The following is a 20,444-nucleotide window of genomic DNA, read 5'->3' as shown; positions in this document are numbered from 1 at the left end:
TTTATAACTTACTTGGGTTGTGATTGTTTTTTATCTTTCCATGCAGTCTTAGGCATTTAACAGGTTTTGACATTAGTGTTATTCTTGCCTCATGGAAAAAATTATAAAATTTGTGTTCCTTTTATTCTCAAGAGCAGGGTAGGTAGCATTGGAGTGTTTCCTTTTAAAATATTTGGTGGGATTTCTTTTTGATATAATCAGTATGGTACACACCTTATCTCTGGTTTCATATTTCCAAAAATTATGTATATCTGTACCTACATGTTTTCAAACTCCCTTATATTCACTTTACCTACAACTTAAGTCCATCATTTTCCTTTCTAAACTTTTAAATTTTATTAATTTTATTTACAGGCAAAAATAGTTTGTAGTTGGGAAGTAAACTCTTTATTCTAGGTGTCTACAAGCTCACAAAGTTTCTGAAGGTTTTAATATTATTGATGGAGGAAGGTTTGGGGAAATAATTCAAAGTCTGTCTAATCTCCCTTTATTTTTTCAATTTTTAAATTTCTGTGTAATTTTCATTTATGCTGTGTCTGATATATCACTTCATGTGAGTTTGTCTTGTTTTTCTTTATTGTTGTGGTTTGAATGTGAGGTATCCCCCAAAAGCTCACCTGTGAGACAATGTAAGAAGGTTCAGAGGAGAAATGACTGGGTTGTGAGTGTCTTAAACCAATCAGTGATTTAATCCCCTGATAGGATTAACTGAGTGGTAACTGAAATTTTAGGGTGTGGCCGGAGGTGAGAATTAGGGCGTGGCTTTGAGGTATATATTTGTATGTGGAGAGTAGAAACTCTCTCTGCTTTCTGATCACCATGTGAGCTATGTCCTTCTGCCACACATTCCACCATGATGTCCTAAGGAGTGGAGCTGGCCTTCTATCGACTAAGACCTCTGAAACCATGAGCCCTTGAATAAACTTTTCCTCCTTTAAAATGTTCTGGTCAGATCTTTTAGTCACAGCATCAAAAAAGCTGGCTAAAACATTTATGTAACCAACAATATTGGAATTATTGTATTACTCTGTCACAATTAGCCATTTTTATAATATAGACTCAGATTATATATAATTTATAATTATATTTATATGCTTTATAATTACATTATTTATACATTTAAATAATGTAGAATTCTGTTTAATTGACAGAATTACATAGAATTCATGATTCTATATAATTTGGTGATTTAATATTTTATGTATTAAGTCAGTATTGAAATCTTTTTCCGTGAATGTGACTTTCATTTGTGAAAGAAGTTTTATCAGTATCTTTGGTAGACTAAATCAACTGAATATACTAATTTTCATGGTTTGGTTCAGGTCATTTTAATTTATATTCTAATAATCTAATGCTTATCAATTTATTAGAAGTTAAATTCTTGGTCTGGGATAGAGTGCTTGCCAGGTGCTCAGTGGTAGAGTGCTTGCCAAGTACGTATGAGGCACTGGGTTCAATCCTCAGCACCACATAAAAATAAATAAAATAGTACAACAAAAAAATTAAAAAACAAAAAAGAAGTTAACCTCTTTCAGTTTAAACTATCCCCCAAAATATAAATTCACTTACTTTTGCAATAGTGCTCGGACTTAATATGGAATTGAGATGGTTATAGTTGTTAAGAACTCTAAGTTACCAGGTGAGGTGGCTCAGGCTTGGAATCCCAGCAGCTCAGGAGGCTGAGACAGGAGAATCTCAAGTTCAAATTCAGCCTCAGCAATGGAGGTGCTAAGCAATTCAGTGAGACCCAGTCTCTAAATAAAATACAAATTAGGGGTGGGGATGTGGCTGTGTGGTTGAGTGACCCTGAGTTCAATCCCTGATGCCAAAAAATAATAAAAAAAAAGGAACCGTAAGTGTATGAACCACTGCTTAATGCTACCTATCTATAATTTATGTAGCTTCAAATCTATTTTATATTATTTTGTAAATTAGATAAATTTTAAAGTGGATCTCAAATACCTCCTATAAAGTTGACTTGAGAAAAAAATTTATTTAAATCACCAGGGGGAGGGAAAGAAGAAAGAAATATCAATGAAACATAGTATAATATAAAACAAGAACATTCTTCAACATCCTTCCCCCATCATTGTTTTGGCACTTAACTTTTTTGACCTTTTAGACACTTTTTTATAGATGTATCTATGTATATTTGTGTGTGTACATTTGTATATGTGTGTGTGTGTTTCATATATGTTAACAAAAACAGACATTATGTAAAATGTACCTTATATTTTGAGTCCATGGTTATTACCATTTGTTTTGGTCTATGAACTCTGTTGCAAATCTGACCTTGAGAAATTAATGCAAATATAACCATAACATTTTACATATAATTTTCAGAGGTTTATAAATTCTTTCTTGCAAGTGTTATGTAAGGGTCTGTGTAGTTTGCACGCTTCACTTCTCTTATTGCAGGCAGGTAGGGGAAGTAGTTAGAGGCTAATCTTTTCTTGCTGCCACTTCATTTGTTATGGATATTACATTTACAGATTCTCAGTTGTATTATTATTCTTGTACAACTTTCGAGAGTTACTTGTAATCATTAAAATGTTCTGAAATTACTGGTGTCTGTGCAGTATTAGACTCCTTTGTAACACAATCTGTTGATTAGTTTAATTTCAACACGTAGTATAGGATTGGGTTATAGGAAGCCCTCAGTAAAGAATGGCTGAGTGAATTCTAGTACCAACAATGGAAGATATAATTTGGGGTTAATAAAGGTTTCTATATTCAACTAACATAAATTTGAGGGCTCAGTTTTTTCATGTGAAATTCTGATTTTTTAATAGCAACCAAATGTTTTATTCAATATAACCTGTTCATATCCTCGTAGAGGCAGAAGATAATATATTAAGAGCAGGTATCCTTGTGTTTCCTACTAGATTACTTCTGTTTTTCTTATTGAGTCCTTAATGATACATAAAGGCAGAGAATTTAAATCTATGAAAATTATTTCCTGAATTTATAATTTGATAGTTGGAATATTGGCCTCCTATAATTCTTAGATTTTTCCAATGCTTAAGCACTGCTTTTTGCTATGATGAGAAAAATCTCTATCCTACAATCTATCTTCATTTTTGTTGATCAGTTCTTTATTTTTTGACTTTTATTTTATGAGACAAAAGAACATTAATTCAAAATAATTACACATAAGTTGTAAAATTGTTACTGCAGTCCAGAAAACAAACATTTGGCTTTGTAACAGCTGGGATTCATTCCTGGTCTGCCACTGTGTTTTTCTGAATAGGTTGCTTCACTTATTTCTTGGTAGTGTGGGGGTCCTTAAGGATCATTAGTCTAGCCCACATCTGAAGCTTATAACATATATGGTCTAGTCAGAAACAGTTAAATAGCAGGATCAGTTATTTTAGTCTCATTTATGTAATTACCTTGATACTTCCTTTTCATTCACTTCTGTGGATTATTTAAACTAGATCTTAGTTATATATTCCTTATGTTTACTTTTTTCTTCTGAACTTATGTGCTGGTTCCCATGTGGATGTGAAATGGTAGAGTGCAAAATAAGTCTGAGCTATGTAAAGATTAGTTGGATGACAAAGTTTTTGTCTTACTTTGTCCAGCTCATTCTTTAAATATTTCCCATTATTACATTGAATATACTGTTTTATCTTTTATTTAGTGGTTAAAGTGGAATGCAAATGTAATCTTGAAATACTGTGTTCTTTTTTAATTAACTTTTAAAGGAAATTTGTAATCAGGAAACAGTGCAAAGTATTTTTAAATGAACCTCCTATTTGTATTTTCCTAGATTCCTGTTCTTCTTCATCCTCTCCCAGTTTTTATTTTTCTCCTTCTTTGTTTTTCCCTCATTCTTTTTGTCTTTAGCTACCTATCTCATCCTGAAAATGGTAAGAGAGCTTTAGTCAAAGTCAAGGGTAATTTTTTATTAAGCTAAGTGTGGTATTGTGGTATTTTTTCCCCATGGTGCTTCTCTGTTGATGAATACTGTACCCTTTTGTTTTCCCACGTTCGTTTCTTGGTGTATATTTTGCACTGAACACTAGACATTTGTAAAAGAGATGGTTGCTTAATAGAATTGGAGTCAGCATAGCCTCATAACCATAAGAATAGTAATCTTTTCGCAGCTTTTGTATCTTCTGAGCTTGTGGTTTTGTACATCTTCAGCTCTTTATATTTCTTCCATATATTGGGCAGAAACAGTGAAACATTAATGACATTTTTTTTGCTTATCTATTTTTAAATTGTATCTTTTTCGCTACCTTTTTCTTATCTTAGATACTAGTATTATTGATAAATAATTATAAAGGAGATAAAATATTAGCAGAACTAACTAGATGAGTGTTCTTCTCATTTTTAATGTGCAGATCTCATTAGTTTGAACACCCAGTCATTGGGACCACATGTTACTTTGGTATAGTTTATCATAGCGTGGATTTTCCACTAAGGTAACTTTGTGCACTAACCTGAACTCTGTCATTTACTAAACTATTATGAGCTAAGACTCTATTGACTCATCTTTAAATCAGGATAATAATGATGCTTGCCTGTAGCTATCTTGTGAGGAATAAATGGGATTTGATAAATGTAATATTCTCTTTACTGTGCGTCCATATTAAGTGGTTAATAATGGAACTATTTTTTATATTTTAAATTATCTCTGCAAATATCCAGGCAATGCTTACATGACTCACAGCCAATCTGGGACTCTTATCTCTGCTGTAGGACTTCTATTTAGATATCGTTGAATAGAGTAGTGTCAGAGCTCTGGAGAATGCCTCTTGCTGTTACACAAGTGGCTTTTCTAGGCAATAGCTGGTCTCCTTTTTTTTTTTTTTTTTTTTTTTTTAAATAACCTGTGGCCCAAAGCATGGAGTAGGCCTCTCTTTTTTTCTTTTGTATGTCTAACAATGGGAGAAGGGCATCCTGATGCAGGTAAGGATGAGAAAACTTAGTACTGAACCGTGTATCTGTTAGAATTCATGCACCACACTCCTACATGGAGGTTTTCTCTTGACCCTTGTACTTGTCTGCCTGGCCCTTTTCCTTTTACCACACTCCAGGGTAGTTCAGCTCCCTGGCAGTAAGAGCTCTCTTAACTCTTTTTTTCTGGAATCTAGGCCCATCTGTTTTCAGTCTCAGAAAAAGTTCTTTCTTAGTCCTAGGTGAGCCTTTTCTTCTACCTCAGGTTGAATGACTGTAGTACAGCACCATCAAATTCTTCTAGGGAAGTTTCCACCCTAATTTAATGTGTTTCGACTTCCACAGGCCTGAAGTATGCTATCATATTTCTCAGTTCACTTCCAAAGGCAGGTATATTTAGTCTGTGTTGTATTCTTTTAAGAGGTTCTTAAAAGGTTTGTTTTACCTTGTCTCACTTTCTACTGTAGGGTTTTGAAAATGGTCAGATTAAAAGATGGGCCCACAGCAAATTCTACTCTCTCTCTTTTAATAGATCACATAGGTACCTGTACAGGGCACATATAAACACATGCATATAAAAAGAAGTCATAATTTTTTGAGATATTTATGAAACTAAAGGAACAATCATTGCTAGGGCAAAGAAGACCAGTTAAAAGTGAACTGATGAGGGCTGGAGAGAGGCTCAGTTGGTAGAGTGCTTGCCTCGTAAGCACAAGGCCCTGGGTTCAATCACCAGCACCGCAAAAACAAACAAACAAATAAAGTGAACTGATGAGTCTTCGTTTGAAAATTGTGTGATGTTTCTCTATCTTCTAAAGAACAGCTATGTTGCTGGGCTCTCCATTAAAGGTTATGTAGTATAGGTAAAATTGACCTCATGCCTGTTGGCGTTGTTGATCATACCAACTCCAACTAAGAAATATTTTATCTTCTCAATATATTCTAATAATGGAAAATATATACTTGATAAAAAAGCAAGCCTGTTAATGCCATTGACAATCTCTTCCAAAGACGGTTTGAATATATTCATAAATATATCATGCTGTATTTAAGGTTTTATTTTATGTTATCTCTTGATTATTTCAAGTTTACCAGATCTTGTATTAGTGTAGAAATTGCCTTTTTCCCACCCTAAGATTTCATCTAACTCTAATTAGAATGGCGATTATCAAGAACACAAGCAATAATAAGTGCTGGCATGGATGTGGGGGAAAAGGTGCACTCATACATTGCTGATGGAATTTCAAACTGGTGCAGCCACTCTGGGAAGCAGTATGGAGATTCCTCAGAAAACTTGGAATGGATACACCATTTGACCCAGCTATCCCACTCCTTTGTTTATACCCAAAGGACTTAAAATCAGTGTACTACAGTACAGCATCCACATCAATGTGACTCTGCTTTGTGTACAACCATAGAAATGAAAAGTTGTACCCCATTTGTGTACAATGAATCAAAATGCAGTCTGTAAAAATACAAAGAAAAAAGAGAAATATTTAAATATGTTATGGTACATCTGTAGTATGACTTACCATATTACCATTAAAAATCTTAGAAAGAACTGTAAACAAAGTGACAAAGTATAAAAGGAAAAGAAAGAAATTGCCTTTTAAAATTAATTTTAAATTTAGATAAGAAACTAAACTAACTGAAAATCTTCATAGAGTATTTCATGCAGCACTTGTTTATTACTTAGAATTTGCTGTTATGAAGGTAGCATGTTGACTACTCTTTTTTAAAACTTTATTTATTTAGTTTTGTGTGGTACTGAAGATTGAACCCAGTGCCTCACAGCACTAGGCAAGCCCTCTACCACTGAGCTACAACCCCAGCTCTTGACTACTTTTTAAAAATGGTTTATTAATGAAAAGTTAAGTACTAAACATAAGATCAAATATTTGTACATGAAGAATTTTATTCTAAGGTGAGTATTTTATCATACAAAGTAAGATGGCTGTACATTTTTTGATAAAAATAGTTTCTATTTTCTTGCCTTTCATACCAGTGTGGTCTACTGATCAAACTAGTTGTTAGTAGTCATAAAATCAGTATAGAATTTGTGTATTGCTTTATAACTTGAGTATTTGGCAAAATGAAATGAAATTTTTCAAAAAGCATTAGTCCTCAGCGTATTTTAAAAAGAGTTTAAAACTAGACTACAGATGGTTTGAGAAGCAACACATAAAAGCCCATTAGTATTCACAAGTATTACTCTGAAATGTTCTATTAGTAATACATTTGAATATGAATGAAAGTTATAGTAGTCTAACAATAATCAGCTGAGAAATACAAATTTAATTAATATTTTGTATATCAGATGACTTATATAAACTTTTGAGAAGTAATTCGTTTGTAGAGAAAATGGCCAACAATATATAATATATGCAAGGAAACTGTAAACATGTGTCAGGAGAGCTGTGTCAATTGCATGTCTTAGTCTCTCATTCCTATCTTTGCTTTTAAAAAGTTTGTTTACTTGTGCTGGGGTTGTAGCTCAGTAGTAGAGCACTTGCCTAGCATATGTGAGGCACTGGGCCTGATCCTCAGCACCACATAAAAAAAATAATAAATAAAGGTGTTGTGTCTATCTACAACTAAAGATTTAAAAAAAAATTTTACTTGAGCTTGTGCTCTTTTTTTTCTGCTCTATTTTTCTATATGTATTTTTTTCTGTACTATATAAGTTCTTCATTCTTGGTGAGAAGTTGCTTAGCCTTTAATTACTCTGCGAAATTTGTCCTAATTTTGAATAGCCCCATCTTTCTCACTCCTCCCAAACATATTACACATATAACTCTCTGAACAGTTATCTCATATTGTGATTATTTTTATCTTACATTGCAATTATTTTTGTTTTTAATCTTATATTGTACTTTATCTCAAGTACCTGAGATGCTAGAAAGAAAGGGAGTTATTACTGTGGGTTTTGGTAATGTAATTACTAAACCTTTAATATGTGTAACTAGTATATGTGGGCACCATTTTGTTCATGTCAATTCTTATTGGATCCTCCTGGGAATCTTACTGCATTACATCCTTTTTTAAAAGAGGAAAACTAAAGCACAGTTTTCAGTAACTTGCCCAAGCAAGAATGTGTCAGAGTCAAGATTAAAACTCAGGTTACCTGACTCTAGATTTTGTGCTATTAATTACACTGTTAATTATGTCTTATAAGGAATGAATTATTCATTTTTTGTACTAATTTTTGTTTATTCTTGAACTGCTTTTACTTGACATTTCAATATAAAATTGACATATTTGTAGTAGTAAATATATTTAATCATTTAAGTAAGAGACTTTAGAAGTTTAAGTAAGAGACCCTAATTTTGTATGTTTTTTTAAATATACACACAATTTAAAAAAAATTATTTGGATTCTACCTTTTGTAATGCTTAAATTCAATGTTAATTCTATCCACCACAGATGCTGGCCACATTTTGTTTACTGTGCAAGATGTGTGATATATACACGTACATTAAAGGATTTGGGTTGTCTTTTCGAAGGTATTTAGGTATTTATCCAAGAATTTTGTGGTTTTTATTATTAATAAGTTCTTGAGTGAAGTAATGAAATAATAAAAACATAGTATGTGTAGATTTGACCCATAACTGTCTTCTTCGTGTTGACTTGATTTTATAATATTATACAAAACATTTTCAAACCAGTTTTTATTATCAAGAGCCTCAAGTAAAAGATTAGAACCTATATTAATCTTCAGATCACTTAAAAATATTGAGGACTGCAGTTTGTAGAGATAAGAACCCAACACATTGCATCCAGTCCATTAAAACGAGAAGAAATGGAAGAGATACTTTGATAAGTGTTCTGCCTGTTTTAACCTTGAATGCTATTATGGGGTGGCTGGGGAGGGGGATGGGGCTCTATCTGTTTCATTGGCTTAGGCTTTTTCATGCTGAGAGAAATCAATACTTTGAGGCGTTGCATGACAGAGAAATCACTTCAGAATTAAAGGTGGCTGTCACACATTGTCATTGGTTGACTTTTGTTTGCTGTTGAGGTTTTTAAGCTTTCATTTTTCTAAGTCTTTTTCAGGAGTTTATCTGAGGTTTCTGTAGACAGCCCCCACCCCTTAAAGATCAGACTTTAAATCTGAGGTAAGAGATCAAGTACAAAGACCTCCAAAAGTGAAATAGTGAGAAGCTTCTTTATTTGTTGTCCCTTAGCTGATCTCCTTTTTAAATGCTGTCCCATGAGACAAGGAATTTATAGTGGAAATGATCTTCAAACAAATTGAGAAGTGAAGTAGTACATTTGAAAGTTTAGCAGAAGCAATGTTTAGTTAACTAAAATTCTTCGTTCTTTGTAACCACATAAAATAAAGAAGGTAAAACTGTGTGTCCCAATATGGAAATATGTACAGTTTGATTCTATTTATGTAGAGATGACATCTTACTGTACAGTCCCTAACATCATAGAAAACAACTGACCAAATAAGAGGAGAGAATTTTTGTTTTATTTCATCTATCATTTCTCTGATTCACTTACAAAAGCAAGCTTGTGCTTTAAAAGAAGTTTTAAGCACAAAACTTGTGAAAGCAGCATACTTAAATTGTTTAACATATTACTACATTAGGAGAACAGTTACTATAATATTTTTGAGATTTTTAGCTTTGAAAATTTCAAGTGTAATTTATTTTTATTTTATAATAATATGCAAATTAGAAAAAAATTGCTTTATAGCCTGTTTCTCATAAAACAAATTGTCCTGGAAACTGAATTCTGGAAACATTGTCACAATGTTACCTCTTTCTCTTGACTAAAAGGAAGAGTTCGTAAGAGGCCCTCTGCCTTTCCAGTCACAACTCCTTTCTGCCAGTAAAGTACCTTCTGTTCTAAAATTTGTGGAATGACTTATTTGCTTTGTTTCCTCCAATACCATTTCTTTTAATACTATCATTTATTTACCAGTGTTTGCCTTTTATTTAGATGGAGTCATAAAGTATGTGTTTTGTTCTGGCACTTTTAGTTAAACATTATGTTGCTGAAATTCACTCATTTTCTTAACATTTTTCTGTCATTTCATTGCTGAATAATATTCCATTATGAGTAGACCATTAGTTTTTCACAATCTCTTCTGTTTGAAGGGCAATTGGGTTGATTTCAATATTTAGCTATAATAAATAGTGCTGCTTTGAACATTTTACATATCATTTGGTGTACATATACATACATTTCTTTAGAGTAGAATTAATTGTTTGCAATATATTCACATTGTCTCCATTTTAATACATATTGTCACATTGTCTCATAAAAGTGTGTGCCACTGCCATTATTAATGTATAGCTGTTCCCATTACTTCATATTCTCATTAACAATTGATCAGTGGTTTTTATTTTGGCATTCTTGTACTTGTGTTTTTATTTTGGATGTTTCTAAACAAATGAGGTTGTCCATCTTTTCTACTGCTTGTTATAAATTATCTACTTCTTTGTAAAGTACTTCTTTTCTTAATGAGCTTCTTATTGGTTACTTTTCCTATTGATTTGGAGAAGATATTTAGCTGTTTGGTATATGAGCTTATTTTTTTGACATGCATATTTAAATTACTTCTGTGTCTGCTTTGCTTTTTCACTTTTTAAAAAGTCTTCAAATATTATTTGCACATAATGAAGTGTACCCATTTTTATTATGTTGTTGAGCTGTGACAAAGTATATGCCTGTGTAACCACCACAATCAAGACAGAAAATTTCTACCATCCTGGGTAGTATTCCCTTATGATCCATGGTGATCAGTTCCTTTCCATATACTCTTATTCAATCCTAGACAAGTACTGATTTTATTTCTGTTTTTCCATATTATTTTCCCGTTGTACAGTTTTATAGATATGGCTTCATAAAATAGGTATTCTAGCATCTGGATTCTTCTGGTCAGCATTAGGGATTTTATATTTGTTCACATGGTTGTATATATTACCAGTTTGTTTCTTTTATTGATGAGTAGTATTACTTTGTTTATCCATTCATTTATAGACAGATAATGGGTTGTTTCCTGTGTTTGATTCTTAAGAGCACTATGGGCATTTTCATTTTCATTTTGGTGGAAATGCATTTTCACTCACTTTGAGGGGTTACTCAGAGGAGAGGAGTCGCTAGGTGCCATTATCAGTACAGCATATTGTCATGGAGAGATTGCAGTAAATCACTGAGTCGATCTTAAAGGAGGAGACAGAACCATCTTTATTCACCAGCTGATGGGATGGAGGGGCAAGTCTACACCCTTTGAACCCCTCCAAGGGTTAGAGTACACCTTTTATATCATAAGTAAAACAAGTCAGTTCTTTAATCATTAGTGGCTGTTGCTATGATTCAGAACTACAAACAAACATCATGAGATCTAAAATCATAAGCAGAGGGGGAAATTGAGTACAAGTTAAAGAATCGTTACTAATGTCTAGACAGTCATTCTCTGACAGGGCACATTACCCAAGAAAAATGGGAACCAAAAAGAGAAGAATTTTACATTGCATAAAAAGAACAGAAACATTTGCTTTTCTAAGCAAGGTGTGTGAGCAGGATCAGGGTAGTTGAGATGGTGTTTTCTCATGGGAAAAGCATTTCTTATATGACATGTAATCCCAGGGTAAAATGGAGTGTTTGGTCATTGCCTATGTAACCTGGCCCATAGCAATAAGTTTCAGCTTACAAGAAGCTTTTTTGTTGTGCTGGGGATCAAACCCTGGGTCTCCTGAATGCTAGGCAAGCATCCTACTACTACTGCCTCCCAGCCCTGACAGACTATTTTCTAAAATAGTTGTAGACTTTATGCTCCAACCAGCAAGGCAAGTATGAGAGTTCCAATTGTTCCAAATCTTGGTCAATACTTTTAAATGGGTGTTATGTGAAGTGATCACTTATTGTGATTTTTATTTGTAATTCCTTATGATTTCTCATATGCTTATTAGCTATTTGTGACTCTTGTGAAAATATCTGTTCAAATCCTTGCATATCATTTTAAATTGAGTTGTCTTTTCAGTTATCTGTTATTTATACATCCCATAAAGAAGTCATTTGTCAGCTATATATAATGAATGTTTTTGTCCCCATTTTGTCTTTTAAAATGTAGGTGTTAGACATTTTGATAAATCTAACTTATCAATTTTTTTTTAATGCATGTGATTTTCTTTTAGGGTTTCTTTTGTGGTATTCAGCATAAGAATACTGCCTATCCCAAGGTCATCAACAATTTCTGCTGTTTTCTTCAGGAAGTGCTATAGTTTTAACTTTTGTATCTTTGTCTTAGGGTATTGAATGGAAGTCAAGAGAAAGTACATACTTGTGTTGTCCCCTGAAATTTTGATTGAATGGTTTTCATAGATGTCCTTCCAAAGGTTGAGTAGGTTGTTTTCTAGTCCTAGTTTGAAAAGTGTTTTTACAACCATGAAAGACTGTTGAATGATTCAAAATGCTTCTGTTAAAAAAATTTTTTTCATTATGACGTATTTTTTTCCTTTTTTCTGTTATATGTTATATATACTTACTGATTTTCAAATATTCAATCAAGCTCTACTTTTTTGTGATATATAATTTAATTTTTATAGTCAAATGCTATAAGTATCTTGTATAATATCCTATAATTGGTTTCTTATATAAATGGAATTACCTTTTTGAGGGGGAGTACTGGGGTTTGAACTCAGGGATGCTCAACCACTGACCACATCTCAACCCTTTTCATTTTTTATTTTGAGACAGGGTCTCACTCACTTTTTCTGGGCCTTGTTGGATTGCTGAGGCTGGCCTTAAATTTGTAAATTGCCTGAGGTTCCCCAGTCTCTGGGATTAAAAAAGCATGCCACCATCCCTGTCTGTTCCTTGTTTATTAATTTTCTTTTCCTGGAATGAAAAATGGGTTGTAATATATATATTAGCCTATAGTACTTGAAAGAGTTAGCAATTGATATTATTTCTTCCTTATACTTAGTAGAAGTCGCTAGTGTAGCCGTCTGGTCCTGAGATTTCCTTGTGGTAAAGAATTGAGTTGAATTCACTTTCTTGTTTGATGAAGATCTATTCACATTTTCTATTTCTTTTTGATACTTGGTTTTGGTAATTTGTGTCATTCAAGAATTTTGTCAATTTCATCTAAATTATTGAATTAACTAGCATAGCATTGTAATGTTTCTGTATAACCTTTTATGTCTATTGGATATTTTCTGAATATCTTTTAATGTCTGAAGGATATGTACTGAAGTGTCCCTTCTTTCCATTTATGATATTGATAGCATATGTCTCTCTTGGTTTTTGTTCTTTAACATTTTGGGCAGATATTTTTTACTATTATCAAGGATCCAGCTGATGGTTTTAAAATTAATTTTTATATTAATTCTATAATTTTTCTCTTTGGGATTTTTGTTTCTCTTTTACAGATGTTTAAGTTGTTGATTTTATTTATTCTTTATTTTTTCCATTTTTTATCAATTATACATAATAATGGGATTTGTTATAGATCATTGATTTCATAGGAGTTTGGATCATTGATTTCAGTATTCTCGTCTTTTCTAATATAATTTTTAAAGCTTTATGTTTTCCTTTAAATGCTTTTCTAGATGATTCTATGATTTTTCCCCCTAATTGTCCTTGTGATTCCATCTTGATTTAGCAGTTATTTGGAAGTGAATTTCTTAATTTCTAATTATTTGAAAATTTCACGTATATTTTTTCACTCCGAATTCAGGCAAAGAGTCAAAATATCTCTATATTTCTAGATATTCTTCTCTGTATAACTTCCTCATCTCTAGTAGTTTATCCATCCAGTTTTAACCATCACCTCATTAAGCCTTTTTAAAAAGAAAAAATATATATATTTCCTTGTTCTAAAGAAAAATCTGGAGGACACATGAGAAGTAGTGTATAATTTGACTATATCTGGAATTGGCAGGTGTGCAGAAAGGTAATGCATCACATTGTGGAATTGTAGGTCACCAGTTCTAGCTAACAAAATTTTGTCCTAGTCTTTTTGGTTAAATATTTGCAATAGTCATGCACATTTTGGCGGGGTTGGGGGAATGGAGTATATAGGCATATCTATGCTATACCAAAATAATTTCTTCTAGAAACAAATAATTTGGGATAGTTCAGAAGAGGCCAGTTAGATTATTTCTAGAGGAATTGTGAAACTAATAGAGGTCTGTGTCAGAGCCATGATGAGGGAATAAGAGGTTTTGCTATAATGGAATGAATACGATATGAAAGGAGGATAATTGAGATGTCACAGATGACAGTAAATACAAAAAGTTTCTAAAGTGTAATACCATGTTTGAGATGAACAGGTTCAGGTTTGTATATTTTTAATATTACATGCTTATTAGACAAGTGGAGATTATTCTGCAGGTAGAAATGTGGGCTCATATTTTTAAAGGCAACTGGATCAGATATGAAAAATTGAAAACTTGACCTAAACTGAAGACAGTAGATGAAGTGGGCATGGATGATATTGTGGTGGAACATTTTATTATAGCCTTGGAAAAATAGCAGCATTTCATGATAGAGAATAATAAAGCATAAAGCTTGATTACCACTAGGGGTGGTAGATTGATGAAAGAAGGATAGAAGAGTGAGTTACTTAATTTTAAGATCACTCCTCTCTGAACTTTCCATGCAAAGGACAAATAGCAAAGTTAGATGGAACCATATATTCTGTATAGAAACATTTAAATATACTCTTGTCTCTATGTCTTCATTTACATTTGAGGAGCCCATAAAGTCACTAAATTGTTTTCCTCTTCAGTTATTACTTTATCTTTTTACTGTGACTGAATTTCTTCTAAGGAGAAAGTTTATTTATTCTTTTATTATTTTGTTAATCCACAGTAATAAATCTTAGATTTATTTTAAAACAATAATCAAGTACAGTGGAATTATTAGTTCCCAAGATGCTTATTTCTTTTTAGATATTTTCATAGTCATATTGTAATGTTATATAACCTGTTTTATATGATGCATAAAATAGGAAAACAAAAAAGTTAATGTAAAGTAAGAAATTCTGCATAAAATAAAGTTGAATGAATCGTTTAGATATGACCCTTTATTTCATATGCTCTTTATGCCATTATTTTATGAATGGCAGTTTTTGGTAATGTCTCATAGGGTACCATCGCTCAACCTTCAAAAACAAGTGCACTTATGAATGTGTCCCACTGCTATGTAACGTATATTTGATCTTGAAACAAATATTCCTTGTGTAGTTGACGTTGAATGATATGTGTAGAATTTATTATTGGTGTTTAATTAGAGCATCTTCAAATTACATTATAAAGATTTTTTTAAATACATACAAGTTCATTATATCTTTAAGAAACATTCTTGTTTGGTTTCTTTTTATCATGTTTTAAGGTCAGATGTGACTCTAATGTTCCACAAAGAGACAGAGATTGATAATCAGGAAAGAATAGTCCTTTAATGTGATTTATATCTATAGATTTTATGTCAGATATGAAAAGTTGCTGTTCAAATTGTAAAGGAGGCTCCATTAAAGAACACTTTAAAACCATTTTACTATTTAGCTTACCTTGAGACCTTGTTTTTAGAATCATGCCTTTTCAAGCAAACTTTTAATAGCTTATCAAATTTTGTAAAATATAATTTGATAAAGTAATTACTCTACAATTAATAAAATATAGAAATAATACAACTCGGTACATTCCTACTGGGTGATTTTAGTTCTGTTTAGTATGTGATGTTTCAGAGGAGTCCTGAAATCAATGATTTTCTAAATTCTGCCAATAATTTGAATTTCCTCCTTTTAGGTAAAGTTACAAAAAGGTAGATAATGGATGTAGTAGGGAATGTTGAAATTATAAACATCTATCTGTTATTCTGTACTGTTCTTTTTGGGGTATAGTTAGACTAGATATAATGTAACCTATTGAATGCTTCTTGACTCCTGCATGAATCTCTGAAAATATCACATATGAAATGATATTTTTCTTAAAATGGAATAATTCCCTATATCTTTTCCTAACCTGTTGTCCCTTTGGATATTTCCTAATTATTTTCTTTATTATTTCAAATTGTAATTTTGACCAGTTGTGCTCTTCTGTGGCTTATTTGGCATGATGCTTATTTTTTAAATACAGTATATATTTGTATTTAATTTGTTATAAATTAATCTAGTTCCTATCATTAGATTCATTTTCTCCCCTTCAGTGTTTAGATGAAATAAAATAATTTTCTTTTACCAGTGTACATGTCTCAGAACTTATACTCATCTGTGTTCGAATACTCTTTCAAAGGTTACCCCAAATTTGTAATTGGTGGATTCTTAGAGCTACTATACTCCCCTCATTTTGCAGACAAGGTCGTTTATACCCATAGTAAAATGGGTTTTGACCAAGACTGATAGGAGACAGCAGCAAGATAATAGTGTAATCTTGTTTTGGTTTTGCCCCCCAACCTTATAATTGTTCATATGTACAAATAATGATTCTGCATGCCAGAATTTCTTTAATGCATTACTTTTTCAACTGTATTTTGTACTTGGGTCAAAGTGTATTGCTTTTCCTCTTTCTGAAATTCATCCATGTTTTGTTTTTTGCAGGGGGGCTTGAATTTGTTTTAGAGATTCATTGTATTCTCATCCAGGTGTAAATTATCTTCTCAAATTCCTCCATTATTAAATTCAACCTTTAATCCCTGTAATATAGTGCATTTGCACAGACTGAGAAATGCTTACTTTCTTTTGCATGTACATATATGCCATTTCTTTTGAATTGCTTTTGGTGTAATAAAAAGAATATCCAATTAATATAGGCATGAAATAACCAGGATTTTATTGGACCCTATACAAATTCTAAAACAAGGTAGACTGTTCTTCAGGATTTGATTTAGAAGTTCATGATTCCATCTGAAATAAACTATTTTTCTATTTTTCTCATAGTTCTGCTCTCTTTGGGTTTTGGCTTTATCTTCAGACCAGCTTCCCTGGTGGTACAGAGAGCTTCTAACACTTCTGGAAATAATATACTTCCTCTTTAACACACTGAAAGGAAGGAGCAAACTATCTACTTTGCTCTTAAAGGAACAGATGTATCAAGTGCCCTTTCCTGAGCTAGCTTGTCAGTGTAGGTGTGATTATTTTCCTGATTGGTTTAGAATAATAACAATGTTCTTTGATGGCTGGACCCTGATGATAGTTGTGTGTGGCAACAATCTCTCCACCCTGTTAAGCAACAGGAAAGGCAGGGGACTACAAAATGTATGACACACATAAAATAGCAGTATTTCTTCCAACATCAAATTTAGTTTGTCACAGGTTGTGTGGGAATGTGTATTTGTGAACTTGAAGTTCAGGTCAGGAGTCCAATAGAGCCTATAAAGGATCAAATTTATATCAATCTTCATGTTTTCTTCTTTAAAGCAAGATATTCACTATAGCATCATAAACATGATTAGAAGTACTTGAATTCAAATAGCAAATGAATAAGCCTTTTGGAAAATAGCAACTGCTTTGTATCTTATTATTGCTAAAGACTCCTAAGATTTGGGGGGCAAAAGTGATATCTCAAGATAGTACTTTTCAAATTTCAATGCACATATAAATTTCCCAGGGATCATTGAAATCTGATGTAGAAGGTTTGAGATGGGACCTGAGATTCTTCATGTTTAGTCTCACTGGTGATTCCAATGCTACTAGTCCATTTTGCATAAGTAGAATTTAAAAGATGCAACTAACTTCATTTTTTAAATGTATTAGGGACTAGCGCAGTTTGCTACTGTAATTTTTTTTTTTTTTCTTTTTTGGGTCTGTACATTGGCCACATAACTTCTCACCTCACTTATCTTGTCCACTACAATTCATTCTTAAAAAGCAGCGATAGTGATCATTTTAATATGTAAATCAGTCCCTTGTCACTTTTAAAACCTATACCATTAGAATAAAGTCTTAATGCCTCACTGTAATTACATGGTATAAATGATGTCGTTCCTGCTTACCTCTCCAAACTAATTTCAGACCATTATTCTCCTTATTCCCTGTCTCAAATTTTGCAACTTCACTTCATGCTGTTTGTAATGCTGGGCCCCTGCATTTACTTGACTAGCAGCTTCTAATTGTTTAGATATCTGCTTCAATGTTAACAACTTCTGAGTGTATCTTATGATTGACTTCAGAGAAGTAAATTTTTTTGGGATATGGTATCAAGAAAACAGATCACTAAATCTTAGACAATTAAAGAATGCTATAAAAGAAACTTAAAATTTTGATTGCTTTGATCAGTATTAAACATTTCATGATGTATTTTTAGTTTTTTCTCCCATATTTTTAGAGTACTAACAAGTGTTTCTTTCTTTTTTCTTCTATTCAAGTCCCTTTGTGCCCAGTATTCTGCAGACAAACGAGAAGAAGAGAAAATGTGTGATCATTTGATAAGAGCAGCTAAATATCGAGACCATGTGACAGCAACTCAGCTAATCCAGAAAATTATCAACATTCTCACAGACAAGCATGGAGCCTGGGGAAATTCTGCAGTGAGGTAAAGGGACTTTTCAAGTTTGGCCCCTGGTTTTCTCTAGATGACCTTGCTTTAGAGAAATGTCTTTGACTGAATGAAGAACACAGTAATTTTAATTTTGTATTTTATTACTTACTGTGATTTTAAAGGAAAGCAGAATGAGAAAATCAGTATGGATATAGTTATGAGTCTTATTAGATGCTGCAATTCCCTCTAAAAGTAAACACCTATCTGTTTATTCCATTTGGAGTGAATTGTAAAAGAAGCAGTTAACATAAACTGTTTTATTCAATTCACTAATTGAATTTCTATAAATATTTTATTAAAAAATCTGTTCCTTATTTTACACTTTAGAGTTTTCCACATAAATTTGAAAACACAATAGAATGTTTTGTTTTCTTGAATCATGTTGCAAATTGGAGGACTTTGATGATGAAATTTATTAAATGCCCTCTTAAAATTTTATTCAATTTACATACTTTCTTTTAAGATAACCAAACTGACTTACTATGCTTAATTCCACTTTCTAGGAACAAAATAATTAAATTACCTTTTAGGACTAAGAAACTTAGACAAATTGTAAAACTTATTCCCTATGAAATATTTTATGCTACAAATCTTAGAGATATGCTTTGTCTCTTTCATGTAATGTTAATGAAAAAAGGTTTTATATTCTCCCACTAGAAAAAAATTGTTTAAATTCCACATTTCTTCATAAATATGTGATCATGTACTAAGAGCAACTAAATACTGATGTCAGATATAGCTTATCTAGAAGAATGAAAAAAAGGAAAAGAAAAAAATAATAAGTTGTGTATTTTACAAGTGTATTTTGCTTATACTATTTTAATCAACTTACATATCTCATAGATATCATATTCTAGTTTAGAAAATTTTCTGTAAAAATAAATAATATTGAGTTTTTGAAAAGTAAGAAAATATGAATTGAAAACTACTTGTAACTTGGTTTTTAGTAACATTGTTTGCTAATATAGAGAAGATATATTTCTCATGTTCATTATTCATTGCAAAGAACATTTACATATCATGAATTACATTTCTTGGTATATAACTTTTGGTTCCAGGTTTTGCAAGTTAACTGTATGAGGGCAAAAACACCAGAATAAAGATAGGAACCATGGTTTATATTTTTATTTCTCAGGTGTAAGAGTGCTCATGGAATGTCATGAATTACTGGGTCAGTGATTTCTGGTCCCATGTCTTTACAACATATTAAAGCCTCGTTGGGGGAAGGAAGGGTATGTGTGTGTTTGAAGGTTTTAGAGTTTGGTGCTTTAACATTATAGATTTAATGTGGTCATTTGACATCAGGTACTGAATAAGGGTATTACTCTGAGGGAGAGTGCCTGATACATGGTGAGAAATGGATAGGTAGTGGTTTAATTTTTTAAAGTTTTTTTTTTTTCACCTAAAAGGAGTTTTAAAACTTTAAAATAAAACCTTTAGGTAACTTTTGCCAGGAATGTTACATGGGTCATTTTTATGACATTAAAATCATAGCTCTACCTTTGTGTAGCACACAGTGTATCTGTGCTGTCGGCATGAAAACTGCTTTTTCTGAAGTGGTTTTGGCTGTAATACAATATCTTGGAAAAATATGTGGACTCTGAACTGTATTTATCTAGAAATAATTAGTATTTCTGTAATAGGGTTGTTCAGAGTCATCAATTTTGTATTCTATACAACCAGAAATATTTGAAGTAAATTCTGAAATTTCACTATTTCTGAAAATCCAAATAAAGAGACATATTTTGCTTTTTCTTCCCAAATGAGACTAGCTGGTGTCCCGTTGGCTTTCCGGTATATACATTTTAAATTCAGAGCAAGAGCAAAGAATGTATCGTTAAAAAGAAAATTAATATTAGTGAATTGATATTTTCAATCTAGAAATCTCCTAACTTACATTTTTGTTAAGAACAGCATGTAGCAAAGCATGTTGCCTCTGTGTTGATATTTCTTTGTTATTATTTTTAGTTCTATGTCACATTGAACTGTCAGTTACTTAGAATACCTGGTTACTCCCTAATGCCTTTTATATGATTATCTTAAAAT

At 32.1% G+C, this 20,444-nt stretch overlaps 1 protein-coding gene across 4 annotated transcripts in view; it reads left to right on the top strand.

Moving 5' to 3' along the window:
* Positions 1–20,444, top strand: part of LRBA (LPS responsive beige-like anchor protein) — a 723,813-nt gene that overhangs the window by 325,869 nt on the left and 377,500 nt on the right. For all 4 annotated transcript variants that reach the window (XM_079154183.1, XM_079154182.1, XM_079154184.1 and 1 more), the window contains exon 37: positions 18,226–18,392. In XM_079154183.1, the coding sequence (XP_079010309.1) occupies positions 18,226–18,392 (167 nt within the window). The remainder of the gene's footprint in view (positions 1–18,225; positions 18,393–20,444) is intronic.

The sequence above is a fragment of the Sciurus vulgaris genome (assembly GCF_902686455.1).
Source record: "Sciurus vulgaris genome assembly, chromosome: 9".
In the NCBI taxonomy this organism is placed as follows: Eukaryota; Metazoa; Chordata; class Mammalia; order Rodentia; family Sciuridae; genus Sciurus; species Sciurus vulgaris.
The sequence above is the reverse complement of the archived record's forward strand: the minus strand, read 5'-3'. Positions and strand labels throughout refer to the sequence as shown.